The 14,710-nt window shown below is 38.9% G+C and overlaps 1 protein-coding gene and 1 pseudogene across 5 annotated transcripts in view; one reads left to right on the top strand and one right to left on the bottom strand.

Annotated features, from left to right (window-relative positions):
- Positions 1-14,710, bottom strand: part of UBE2V2 (ubiquitin conjugating enzyme E2 V2) — a 69,354-nt gene that overhangs the window by 8,525 nt on the left and 46,119 nt on the right. For 3 of the 5 annotated variants that reach the window (XM_049853633.1, XM_049853636.1, XM_049853635.1), the window contains one exon: positions 13,616-13,775. The exons of the other annotated variants lie outside the window; for them this stretch is intronic. In XM_049853633.1, coding sequence (XP_049709590.1) covers positions 13,616-13,775 — 160 coding nt within the window. The remainder of the gene's footprint in view (positions 1-13,615; positions 13,776-14,710) is intronic. 5 annotated transcript variants of the gene reach the window in all.
- Positions 6,696-6,808, top strand: LOC126059124 (uncharacterized; annotated as a pseudogene).

Raw genomic sequence — 14,710 nt, 5'->3', positions numbered from 1 at the left:
TGAATTGGTGTGTGTTTCGCTGTGTATATTCTCAACAACCACAATAAAATTTTAAAAAATACACAGCCTGGCTCTATTTTTAAAAAAGGTACGTTACAAAACTATAGGTTCACAGTTAGTATAATATTTAGGGAAAATATTTCTTCTTTAATAGGTGTTTACTGAAAATTTGATTTTTTTTTCTTTTTGTATTTTTTTATATTTTACAACAAATATGTAGTAAACTTTGGTCAAAAAAAATAAACATTATGTTAAATTCTGTTTTGTAACCATATTTACCAATTCATTCCTGAAGATACAAGGTCAGAAGGTTTTCCTCCATTTCCAACGCCACTGCCCAAAATCTAGGCAATTATCTCACAATCAGATTTAGGGAAGAGCTTCGAACCTAGCTCTCTTGTTTTCAGATTTCTCTTTCCAATGTATTCTCTTTTTCTTTTAAATAATATTTTACTGTGTTTTCAGTGAAAGTTTACACAGAAATTAGGTTCCATTTAGCAATTTCTACACAATTTCATCAGTGACATTGGTTACATTTTACACAGTGTGTCAGCTTTCTCATTATTTCCATTATGGTTGTTCCATTTCCCGTAATCTAGTTTCCCTGTCCCCTTGCCTTGTTGTCTTTGCTTTAGAGTTAAGTGTTGACCATTTGGTCTCATATAGCTGATTTTTTAAAGGAGCTCAGTACTCATAGATGATACTGTTTATTTTATGAGCCATCCTTAATTTAGCTAAAAGATGACCTCATGGAATAGTTTGGGTTCAAGGATATCTCATGGCGATAGGTTGCCCACGTATTCTCTGCACTATATTAATCTTCCACTGTGGTCATGCTATTGTTGTCAACTGACATCGAGTAGGCTCTGATTTATGGTGAAACTTATGTATAAAAGAGCAAAATGTTGCTCAGTCCTGAGCCATCTTTATGATTGCTGGTATGTTCAAGTTTATTATTGTAGTTACTGTGTCAACCCATCTCACTGAGGGTTTCCCTCGTATTCACTGGTCTTCTACTTTATCTAAAAAAGATGTCCTTTTCTAATGATTGGTCTTTCCTAACGATGTGGTCATGCTATACCCCAGTTTAAAAGCCCAATGTGGCTCACTGCTGGTGAAATACAAACTCATCACCCCAGAGTTCAGGGCCCTATATCAACGGCTTCACCCCTCTTTATCCGAATGTATTAATTCTACTACTCACCAATGCAATCTTCTGTTTTGGTCTCTCCTTCCAATCTAATACCCTCCACTGCCTCTCCTGTTTCCTACACTCAGCTCCACCTCACATACAGACATCATGCTGACTACACCTTTGTTCCTACCAGTTAAAACCGTGTATAAAATCCAGGGCCTATATGAAGTCTTACTAATTCTGCCGTCTTTCCTTCCAACTCCAGTACACACAAATCATTCCTTTATCTTGATTTCTAAAATGTTACATTAAAACATTTGCTTATAAACTGCTTTTCACTGTTCTAATAGTGGTTTCATTAAAAAAAAAAAAAAAACTCCAACTGTCCATTTAATGTTACAATAAATACTTAAAAGTTATGCTGGTAAATGGTAGAGAGGAGAGAGGGAAAAAAACTTACAAGTGGAAAGCAGTGTGAAAGAGTGGAAAGAACATGGTTAGTCACTTACTAGCTTTATGATCTGGCCAATTAATTTAACTTCTGAAGAAGCACAGAATAGGAAACTACTATTTAGTACCTAGAATATAGCTGGCAGGAGCCCTGGTGGCACACAGAACAGTAAGCACTCGGATGCTAACCGAAAGGTTGGTGGTTCAACCCACCCTGCAGTTCTGTGGGAGAAAAGACCTGGAGATCTGCTTCCGTAAAGACCACAGCCCAGACAACCCCATGGGGCAGTTCTATTCTGTTACATGGGGTCACTATGAGTTGAAATCAACTTGACGGCACCTAACAACAACAATATAGCTGGGTGCCACAGTATGACCTGCTTGATGAGTGAAGACAGAGGAAGCCAGTGGTATAACATGAATTTAAGTCAAAACCATCTATGCATAAACACAAGAGAAGCGTTTTCCTGCTCACCCTCCCCAAAAGTTTCAGTTAAACATTTTAAAGTCCAGAGTTAGGAAGCCTATACCTAATCAATTTGTCTAAAGGTATACTTTAATACATTTTTAATAACTCAGTGATTTTTACTGTAATATTTTCTCAAGTATACAATTCATCAATTACTAGATCTCCAACATAAATGAGACTTTTAGAAAATTTTAACTCAAGAAAAAAATACGTTGTTCAACAAGTCCTCTTTTATTTTTCTTTCCCCATTTCCACTTATCTTAACTGTTCTTCCTTCCCCAGGATTAACAATCCTCTATTGTTTTCCTTCCTGAATTTTCATACCAGTGAGAAGTAAAGCTTTGACAGAGACAAAACAGATACAATATGCTCACCTCTATATATTTTGACAGAGACAAAACAGATACAATATGCTCACCTCTACATATATATTTTTTTAAATATATTTCTATACGTGTAAAAGTAATAGAATAGCTTCTTACTAAGAAAACAAACATAGAGGATGAGAATCAAAACAGAGCCTTCTTGGATGCTTTGGAATTCCTGAGTAAACCCTAGTAAAGAAAGCCATTCTCTCTAAGTCGGGCAGTATTTTTAAAAACGCAAGTCTGATTACACACTTTCTTGCTCAATGTTTTTCTAAGGTAAAATACCCTGTCCAATAGAAATATAATGCAAGCCACATGTGCAATTTTTAACTTTCTAGTTGCCACAGTAAACAAATTTTAAAACACAGATAAAATTAATTTTAATAATGTATTTATTTAACCCAATATATGCAAAATGTTATCATTTCAATATAGAATCAATATTTTAAAAATTATTAGGTCAGAGGAAATCGTGTAATAGGGGCCTCCGGAAACACTATCCTCCATAAAAACAACATGAAAAAATGGCAAATTTTCAAAACCAATCTTTTCAGAACTCTGGAAATTAAAAATTACAGCAATCTAGGGAGCATTTACTCAAGAAAAACAACTGCGCGTCTCGGCAAGACCTTTGTGACGTTTTTACTTGCCCTATTCCCATCCCCCAAGTCCCCAGCTCTCTGAAAGCCTTGCAAGCTAAGAGCCCTGTAATCATAGAGAAAGTCAGCAGCCTGGCGGCGACCAGAGGGTGCCAAATGGGGGTGGAAGTCCTTCAAAGTTCCATTCCATGAGAGCTGTCATTATTTGGTGGCTCCCTAGAAAACCCCACTCACAGGACTCTTCTTTACTTAACCTCAGAGCTCACCAATGGGAACAGCATTTTCCTCAGAGGTGTCTGTCAAAAATAATTACTGTCAATTGCTTAACATCTCAATCTTAACATCTCAGTGGGCAAACAGGAAGCTGACTAAAAAACTTCAAAGGAAAAGCTGGAGAATAAGTCCCTGTTGTATGCTGTCAAGGGAACTTCCTCAACATGATAACAGGCATCTATAGAAAACCCACAACTGCCATCACATTTAATGGTGAAAGACTGAAAGCTTTCCCCTAAGATCAGCAACAAGATAAGGTGTCCACTCTCACCGCTTCTATTTAACATTGTGTTCGAGGTTCTATACAAGGCAATTAAGCAAAAAAAGAAATAAAAAGCAACCAAATGGATAAGAAAGAAGGATAACACACAATACAGGGGAAGTCAGCAAAAAAAAAAAAAAGTAAACCTATCTGTATTTGCAGATACCATGATCTTACATATAGAAAACCTTAAGAAATCCACTAAAGAAACTATTAAAAGTAATAAATAAGTTCAGCAAGACTGCAGGATACAAAATCAATACATAAAAATCAATTGTATTTCTATACCCTAGCAATAAAAATTCTGAGAAAGAAATTAAGAAAATAATGTCATTTATAACAGCATCAAAAAAGAATAAAACACATAGGTATAAATTTAGCAAAAGATGTGTAAGACTTGTACACTAAGAACTACAAAACATTGTCGAAAGAAATTAAACACCTAAATATGGAAAGACATCCCATGTTCACGGACTGGAAGACTTAATATTATTAAGATGGTTACACTCCCCAAAGCAATATACCCATTTAACACATTCTCTATTAAAATGTCAACCACTTTTTATTGCAGAAATGGACAAGCTGATCCTAAAATTCATGTGGAAATGAAAAGGACTCAGAATAGCTAAAACAATCTAGAAAAATAACAAAACTAGAGGACACACATTTCCCAATTTCAAAACTTACTACAAAGCTAGAGTCATCAAAGTAGTGTGGTACTGGTATAAGTATAGACATATAGACCGATAGAATAGAATTTAGAGTCCATAAATAAACCCATACATCTAGGGCCAACTGATTTTCAAGTAGGTTGCCAAGTCCATTCAATGGGGAAAGAATAGTTTCTTTAACATATGGTGCTGGGACAACTTGATATCCACGTGCAATAGAATAAAGTTAGACCCCTTCTCACACCATAAACAAAATCAACTCAAAATAAAATCACAGAACTAAATATAAGAGCTAAACCACAAAACTCTTAGAAGAAAACATAGAAATAAATCATTAAGACATTGGATTAGGCAATGGTTTCTTAGATATGACACTCAAAGCACATACAACAAAAGAAAAATAGATAAACTAGCTACACCACAATTAAAAATTTTTGCACTGCAAATGTTATCATCAAGAAAGTGAAAAGACAAGCCACAGAACTGGAAAAAATATCTGCACATCATATTATCTGATAAGGGGCTCTTGTCCTGTACATAAAGAACACTTAAAATTCAACAATTTAAGGCCAAATAAAATGTGGACAAAGAAATCTATCTGGCGTTATCTTAAACAGTTAGAAATAGAACTACCATACAACCCAGAAATCCCACTCCTAGGAATATACCCTAGAGATACAAGAGCCTTCATACAAACAGATATATGCACACCCATGTTTACTGCGGCTCTGTTTACAATAGCAAAAAGTTGGAAGCAACCAAGGTGTCCATCAACGGATGAATGGGTAAATAAATTGTGGTATATTCACACAATGGAATACTACGCATCGATAAAGAACAGTGACGAATCTCTGAAACATTTCATAACATGGAAGAACCTGGAAGGCATTATGCTGAGTGAAATTAGTCAGAGGCAAAAGGACAAATATTGTATAAGACCACTATTATAAGATCTTGAGAAACAGTAAACCTGAGAAGAACACATACTTTTGTAGTTACGAGGTGGGGAGGGAGGGAGGGTGGGAGAGGGTTTTTTATTGATTAATCAGTAGATAAGAACTGCTTTAGGTGAAGGGAAAGACAACACTCAATACATGGAAGGTCAGCTCAATTGGACTGGACCAAAAGCAAAGAAGTTTCCGGGATAAAATGAATGCTTCAAAGGTCAGCGGAGCAAGCGCGGGGGTCTGGGGAACATGGTTTGCGGGGACTTCTAAGTCAATTGGCAAAATAATTCTATTATGAAATCATTCTGCATCCCACTTTGAAATGTGGCGTCTGGGGTCTTAAATGCTAACAAGCGGCCATCTAAGATGCAACAATTGGTCTCAACCCACCTGGAGCAAAGGAAAATGAAGAACACCAAGGACACACGACAACTAAGAGCCCAAGAGACAGAAAGGGCCACATGAACCAGAGACCTACATCATCCTGAGACCAGAAGAACTAGTTGGTGCCCGGCCACAATCGATGACTGCCCTGACAGGGAGCACAGCAGAGGACTCCTGAGGGAGCAGGAGATCAGTGGGATACAGACCCCAAATTCTCATAAAAAGACCAAACTTAATGGTCTGACTGAGACTGGAGGAATCCCGGCGGCCATGCTCCCCAGACCTTCTGTTGACACAGGACAGGAACCATCCCCGAAGACAACTCATCAGAAATGAAAGGGACTGGTCAGCGGGTGGGAGAGAGACGCTGATGAAGAGTGAGCTAATTATATCAGGTGGACACTTGAGATTGTGTTGGCGACTCTTGTCTGGAGGGGGGATGGGAGGATAGAGAGAGAGGGAAGCTGGCAAAATTGTCAAGAAAGGAGAGACTGAAAGGGCTGACTCAAGAGGGGGAGAGTAAGTGGGAGTAGGGAGTGAGATGTATGTAAACTTATATGTGACAGACTGATTGGATTTGTAAACGTTCACTTGAAGCTTAATAAAAGTTATTAAAAAAAAAAAAAAAATGTGGACAAAGAACAGGCTGTGGTTGGCTCACAGAGCCCTGCCTGCAGATGTTCATGAACTCTGTAACCCCTCCCCATTAGTGTGGGCTAGCCCTGAAGACTTGCTAAAAACAGAATGTTGAGATATCATTTGCAAGATTAGGTTCCCAAATACTCTGGCTTCCATCTTCCTCTTTCTTGCTTGCTTCATTGCCAGCTGCCCTGTTGTTAACTGTCCTGTGGAGAGGCCTACACAGCAAGACACTAAGGGCAGCCTCTGGGCAAAAGACTGCAAGGAATTGAGGCCCTCAGTCCAACAACCCACGAGAAACTGAATTCTGCCAAAAACCACATGCGTGAGCTTGGATTTGGAACCTTCCTCAGCAATCAGATTAGACTACAACACAAACTGACACCTTGAATACAGCCTTGTGAGAGACCCTGAGCTAAGCTGCACCCACATTTCTGACCCACAGAAACTGTCAGATAATAAACGTGTTTTTTTTAAACCATTTTCAAAGAAACGGGTGCACTGTACAAAAGGTGAGAAAGTTGTCCCCTGGACAAGGCTCCCAGGCCTATACAATACACAGACAGTTAAGGCACTGTTACCTACTTCGTGGTATTGAACCACAGTTTTAAAAAACTAAAAAATGGGCAAAGGATCTGAATAGACATTTCTCTAAAGAAAATGCACAAATGGCCAATAAGCACATGAAATGCTGCTCAACATCATCAGCCATCAGGAAAACGCAAAGTAAAATCACACGATGAGATACCACTTCTCACCCACCAAGATGTCTATCATCGAAAAGACAAAAACAGTACTGACAAGGATGTGGAGAAATTGGAACCCTTATACAATGCTAGTGGGAAGGTAAAATGGTACAGCCACTTTAGAAAACAGTCCCACAGTTCTTCAAACTCTAAACATAAAGTTATCAGAAAACCAAAAAACGGAAGCTAACTGCCAACGAGCTAATTCTGACTCACAGCAATCCTAAAGGACAGAGTAGAAGTGCCCCATAGGGTTTCCAAGGAGCCGCTAGTGGATTTGAACTGCCGACCTTTTGGTTAGCAGCCAAACTCTTAACCACTACGTACCAGGGTTTCCATTGTTACTACACACACAAAAAAAATAACCAAACCTGTTGCCGTCGAGTGGATTTCAACTCACAGCGACCCTGTAGGACAGAGTGGAGCTGCCCCATAGGGTTTCCAAGGAGTGCCTGGTGGATTCGAACTGCTGACCTTTTGGTTAATAGCCAAGCTCTTAACCGCTACACCACCAAGGTTTCCAGAGGTACTATATGACCTAACAAATCCTAACAATTCCACTCTTAGATATATACCCAAAAGAAATGAACACATATATCCACACAAAATATTGTAAATGAATGTTCGCAGCAGCATTACTTGCAATGGTCAAAAGTGGACTTAACATAAATGTCTATCACCTGATGAATGGATAAACAAAATGTGATATATCCATACAATGGAATTTTTTCAGCAATAAAAGGAACTGATACATACTTTGGCATGTACGAACCATGAAAACATTAAGTGAAAGATGATAGTCACGAAAGATCACACAGTGTAGGATGCCATTTATATGAAATGTCCAGAATGGGTGAATCTAAAAGACAGAAAGTAAGTTAGCGCTTGTTTAGGGTATATGGGGGCGAGGAGGGGAGGCTTACATCTACTGGCAAACAAGGGTTCTTTCTTTAAAGGGGGGCAAAATGTTCTAAAATTAGACAGCGGTGATGGTTGCACAACCTTGTGAATATGTGAACATACTAAAAAAAAAATCTGCACTCTATACTTTAAATGGGTGGATTATACAGTATGTGAATTATACCTCCACAAAACTTAAAAAAAAAAGTTGCTCAAAAGATTTGACTTGACATTTCATCCAAGAGGACATTCAAATGGTCTCCAAACGCATGAAAAGACGGTCAATGTCATTAGCCATCAGAGAGATACAAATCAGAAACACAATGAGATACCATTCCATTCCTACTAGAACGGTTAAAATAAAAAATAAATAAAATAACAAACGTTGGTGAGGATGTGGGAAATTGGAACCCCAATCCATTGCTGGTGGGAATGTAAAATGGTACAGCCCAAGTGCAAAACAGTGTGGCAGTTCCTCGAAAAACTAAAAATAGAACTATCATATGACCCAGCAATTCCACCCCTAGGTATATACCCAAAAGACATGAAAGCAGAGAGTCATACACCGACGCTCACTGCAGTACTGTTCACAAGAGCCAAAAGGCGGAAACAACCTAAATGCTCATCGACAGGTCAATGGATAAACAAAATGTGGTATATACATACAATGGACTATTACTCAGCCAGTAGGAGAAATGCAGTCTTGATAAATGCTACAATATGGATGCAACTTGAAGACATTAGGCTGAGTGAAATAAGTCAATCACAAAAGGACAAATATTGTACAACCTCACTGATATAAAAAGACAAGAAACGGCAAGTGTATAGAGACCAAAGTTTGTTACCAGAGGTGGGGTCGCTGTGAGTTGGAATCAACTCAACAGCAATGGGTTTGGATTTTTTACTAGGTTTGGGGGGTAGGGGGAGGTTATTGCTTATGGAGTACTGAGTTTTTGTTTACAGTGATGGAAAACCACACTGATTAAGAGTAGAGTGGCACAGCCAGTTATTGTTAAGTGCTGTCAACACGCTATACACTGGTAAAAAGTTGAACTGGTAAAAGTTGTGTGATAGATATACTTACAACAACAACAAAAATAGCTGCTGAGGCTGCTTATGTACAAATAAATACCTCATGGGATTTGGTTCCTTGGTTTTGAGGTTTAGGGTCATCATTTCATGGAACATCCCAGTTAATTGGCCTAATAACGTGTTCAGTGTTTCTGTTCTTCCTCCTAGTTCGCTGTATAGTGCCTGTGATCTTAAAAGCTTGCAAGCAGCCATCCAAGGCACAGTAACTGGTCTCTATACGACTGGATCAACAGAGGAAGAAGGGAGAGTCCGAAACGGGAGGAAGAAAAGGAATGTGTGGCTAACTGCCTCCATGAACAACCGTCTCCTCTGCCATGAGCCCAGAAGAACTGGATGGTGCTCCGCTACTATTACTGAACAATTTGATGAAAGATTCTATAGAAGAATCCTGATCAAAGGGGGAAAAATGCAGAACAAAATAGCAAATTCTCACAGAATCTGATTTTATGGAGCCATGGAGGCTGGATGAACCCCTGAAACTACTGCCCTAAGATTATTATTATTAGTATTATTAAAACTTAAACCAAAAAATACTCCCTGGAGTCTTCTTAAAACCTAACAATAATTTAGCTTAACTAGTAAAAAAAAAAAAGTTAGCCTTCAGCATTATGCCCTTTTAACAACTATATGGGATCAAACTGACAACAGAAACTTCAAAGATTAGATGGGAAACTTAGGGGCAGTGAGTTTAAGTTGATGAGGGAGGAACAACTCCGAAAAGGAGGGTGAGGATGGTTGCATAAGTAATTAATGTCACTGAACGGTACAAGTAGAAACTACTGAATTGGTACATGGTTGCGTAAATTAAAAAAAAAACAGTTGCTGTCAAGCTGATCCCAACTCATGACAAGCCCATGTTTGTCACAGTAGAACTGTGCTCCACAGGGTTTTCCGTGGCTGATTTTTCAGTCGATTGCCTGGCTTTCTTCTGAGGTGTCTCTGTGGACTCAAACCTCCAGCTTTTCAGTTAGCAGCTGAGCACATTAACCATTTGCACCATCCAGAGACTCCATTAAAATATAGAAAATAGAAATAATCTTAGAGTGACATTTCTCTTACAAGTCACTAAAACAATAAGAACTTCATAAAGTTAAGATGTATTTTAAATGTTTCCTCTTCTAATGCTTTTAATAAGAAAGTAGCAATTCCCTTAACCTATTTTAAATAGATTCCATAACTGAACTACAGTTTATAAAATAAGTAGAGAGAAACCAAGCTATTTCCAAATCAGAAACAAACACTTCCAGCTGTAAATGGTAGTTAAATAAACATAAGTGATTGCAAATCCTGTGAAATCCAAACAGAGTGCACAAAAAATTCAGGAAAAAAAATTTAAGAAGATGAAGAGGAGGGAGGAGGGAGAAGCAAGCATGGGAAAATAAATATCATGTCAGAACAAAATCTGTATCGTATCAGTTTATAACGTACAAGAACCTCCAAAACGTGAGACCTCAAGTCTAAAGCACTGTAACTGCTGCTTTACAATGCTAACCACCCACAAGGGATAATTTTGCCAAGCTGGATTAAATAAATATAAGTCGAAATTACTAAAGCAACACCCACAAACAACACCAACAAATTATATGTGAAATATAATTCATGAGGTAGTTAAATAGCCTCAAAATATGTGCAGCTATCCTGGCACAATCACCAAAAATCAATGTGAAATCCTGTACTGTTTATAAGTTATAAAAGTAGTAATTCAGAGTCCTAGATAGCAATCAAAACTGATATCCAAGGTACTCACTCTACCCTCACCCCTCTACACAACTGCAATAACTAAAATCAATACTTTTTTTAAAATATCCATTCCAGATTGCCAACACAAAGTTTCAGTGAAAACGCATATTCACAAGGTACTCATACACTGCTAATGGCACAGACACTGATACATCTCGGCAATGCTTAAACCGAAGACCAGACCAACAACTCAGTGAACGCTCCAATTCTAGGTGTATCCCCCCATCACCTACATATGCTTAAACTGAAGACCAGACCAACAACTCAGTGAACACTCCAGTTCTAGGTGTATCCCCCCAATCACCTACATATGCTTAAGCTGAAGACCAGACCAACAACTCAGTGAACATCCCAATTCTAGGTGTATCCCCCAAACACCTACATATGCTTAAGCTGAAGACCAGACCAACAACTCAGTGAACACTCCAATTCTAGGTGTAACCCCCAATCACCCACATATGCTTAAACCGAAGACCAGACCAACAACTCAGTGAACGCTCCAATTCTAGGTGTATCCCCCCATCACCTACATATGCTTAAACTGAAGACCAGACCAACAACTCAGTGAACACTCCAGTTCTAGGTGTATCCCCCCATCACCTACATATGCTTAAACTGAAGACCAGACCAACAACTCAGTGAACACTCCAGTTCTAGGTGTATCCCCCCAATCACCTACATATGCTTAAGCTGAAGACCAGACCAACAACTCAGTGAACATCCCAATTCTAGGTGTATCCCCCAATCACCTACATATGCTTAAGCTGAAGACCAGACCAACAACTCAGTGAACACTCCAATTCTAGGTGTAACCCCCAATCACCCACATATGCTTAAACTGAAGACCAGACCAACAACTCAGTGAACGCTCCAATTCTAGGTGTAACCCCCAGTCACCTACATATGCTTAAACCGAAGACCAGACCAACAACTCAGTGAACATCCCAATTCTAGGTGTATCCCCCAATCACCTACATACGCTTAAGCTGAAGACCAGACCAACAACTCAGTGAACGCTCCAATTCTAGGTGTAACCCCCAATCACCCACATATGCTTAAACCGAAGACCAGACCAACAACTCAGTGAACGCTCCAATTCTAGGTGTAACCCCCAGTCACCTACATATGCTTAAACCGAAGACCAGACCAACAACTCAGTGAACATCCCAATTCTAGGTGTATCCCCCAATCACCTACATACGCTTAAGCTGAAGACCAGACCAACAACTCAGTGAACACTCCAATTCTAGGTGTAACCCCCAATCACCTATATATGCTTAAGCTGAAGACCAGTCCAACAACTCAGTGAACACTCCAGTTCTAGGTGTATCCCCCAATCACCTACATATGCTTAAGCTGAAGACCAGACCAACAACTCAATGAACACTCCAATTCTAGGTATATCCCCCAATCAGCTACATATGCTTAAGCTGAAGACCAGTCCAACAACTCAGTGAACACTCCAATTCTAGGTGTATCCCCCAAATCACCTACATATGCAAAGTATGTCCCGTAAACTATTGTTTACTGATTGACGACAAGATATGTACACAAACTGAGAGGAGGTATTTAGGGACTTTCGCAGCAATCTGGCAGAATAATTTTTATTTTAAAAATCAGGGCTTATATTTTGTATGTCTTTTTTAATTTCATTTTTCTATTAATTCATTTTATTGCATTTTACGAAAGTATTAATACACAACAGATTGGAAACAAACAAAAATCACCCAGTCCTCCACCACAAATTGTCTGGGAGGCACTGCCCTAAAGCAATTCTATAATACATGCACAAGAATACTTGTACAAAAGTGTTCACTAAGCAATCTTTTCAGTAGTACGCTGAAAACAACATAAATGCTCAGCAAGGAGAGAATGAAACATTCAAAAACAATAAAAACCAAGCTAATTTGCGTGACTCAGCATGGATGACTCTCAAAAATCACTGACACGTGACACCGTACAGCAGCGATGCGAGAGTATAGGCATGCACCCACAGTACCCAGGGAAAGCACAGAAAGGCCATCAGTTCAGGACAGGCCTGCCTCTGAGGAAAGAGGACCCAAGCCAAACCAAACCTGCTGCTATTCAGAAATTCTGACTCATGGTGACCCCATGTGTTACAGAGTAGAATTGCTCCACAGTCTCTTCTTGGCTGTAACCTTTATGGAAGCACATCACCAGGCCTTTTCTTCCTTGGCATCACTAGATAGATTTCAACCAACCTTTAGGTTAGCAGTTGAGTGCAAAACCTTTTTCACCACCCAAGGATCTCAAGGAAAGAGGAAAGAGAAGCTAACTGGGAAGAGCTAGACACAGGGTTAATTGTTTATAAGGTAGTCTTTCTATTAAAAACAGAAGATATGTTTCCAAAAGGTCAAAAATGTTAAGATCTGAGAGAGTTAGGTAGAGGGTACATGAGTGTTGGTTATATCATTCTCTAACACTCATCTGTATGTTAGAAATATTTCCTTTATAAACACCAAAAACAAAATAAAATAAAGAGAAAAATGATAATAAATTTGTAGTAAGTGTTACTAAAATCAGAGTAAGAGAGTAACTATAATGGAATAACAGAAGAGGTCTAACTCGGATAGGGGAATCAGGGCATACCTCTCTGAGAAAGTAACATTTACATTGAGAAGTGAAGGATCCCTAGGGATTGGCCAAACTAGGAGAGAGTCCCAGACAGCAAGAACAGCAAGTATAAAGGCCCTGAGGCCAACTGAAAGGAGTGAAGACAGCAAGCACCCTGCCAGCTCCCAGCAAGCTGTGGCAAGAAGAGTTGTCAATGAGGCTGAAGTCATTAAAAGATTTTAAAAGCATGGAAGTGACACAATGCAATTTAGGTTTTAGAAAGATCCCTCTGATTGTTTCCTTGGTGAAGAGTATCCAAATCAAACCAAACTCACTGCCAAACAGTCAATGCCAATTTGTACCAACCTACTGTACAGAGTAGAACTCCCCCATAGGGTTTCCAAGGCAGTAAATCTTTACAGAAGCAGACTGTCACATCTTTCTCCCACGGAGCAGCTGGTGGGTTCAAACCACTGACCTTTCGGTTAGCAGCTGAGAGCTTTAGCCACTGCACCACCAGGACTCCCTGGTAAAGGTTAGAGGGGGTAAAAAGTGAAAATCAGAAACACTGGTATAAGGGTCCAGGCAAGAGATAAAGGCCAGCAGTCATTTGATGCAATGTAGTTCTAGTCTGTCCTATAGGGTCGCTATGAGTCAGAATCGACTCGACGGCAGTGGGTGGGTGGGTATATAGAAAACTAAGACTTGCCTCAAGTTACATTTTCAACATAAAACAAACAGGACTTAGTGACAGTTGGGATAGGGGGAGGATGGTGGAGGGAGGCAAAATGTCAAAAAAATGGGTAAATGTACATGAAATGGACAAATTCTTAGAAGCACACAACCAACCCAAACTCACTCAAGAAAAAACAGAAAATCTCAACAGACCATAACAAGTGAACCTTCCAAAAAAAAAAAAAAAAATTATAACCAATGACATGGAACAATTTGTACAAAAATTGTTAAATGGGAAACTAATTTCCTATGTACACTTTCACCTAAAACACAATATTCAAAAAAATAAAACTACAGGCCAATATCTCTTATGAATACAGATGCAAAAATCCTCAAGAAAATACTAACAAAATCCAACAACATATTAAAAGTCATATACCTTGACCAAGTGGGACTTATTCCAGAATACCGGGATGGTTCAACACTAGAAAATCAATCAACATAAACACCACATCAACAGAGCAAAGGAAAAGAACTACATGACCATCTCTATGGGCACAGAAAAAACATTTGATAAAATCCAACACCCATTCCTGATGAAAACCCTCAAGAAGACTGGAATAGAAGGGAAATTCCTCATTATGATTCAGGGCATATATGAAAAGCCAACATTATATTTAATGGAAAAAGACTAAGAGATTTCCCGTTGAAATCAGAAACAAGGGTGCCCACTCTCACCACTGTACTCGATACTGTATTACATGCCCTTACTAGAGCAATAAGACA

Source organism: Elephas maximus, chromosome 15, assembly GCF_024166365.1.
Source record: "Elephas maximus indicus isolate mEleMax1 chromosome 15, mEleMax1 primary haplotype, whole genome shotgun sequence".
NCBI classification, from domain to species: domain Eukaryota; kingdom Metazoa; phylum Chordata; class Mammalia; order Proboscidea; family Elephantidae; genus Elephas; species Elephas maximus.
Note: the sequence above shows the minus strand (reverse complement) of the source record. Positions and strands in the feature narration are given on the sequence as shown.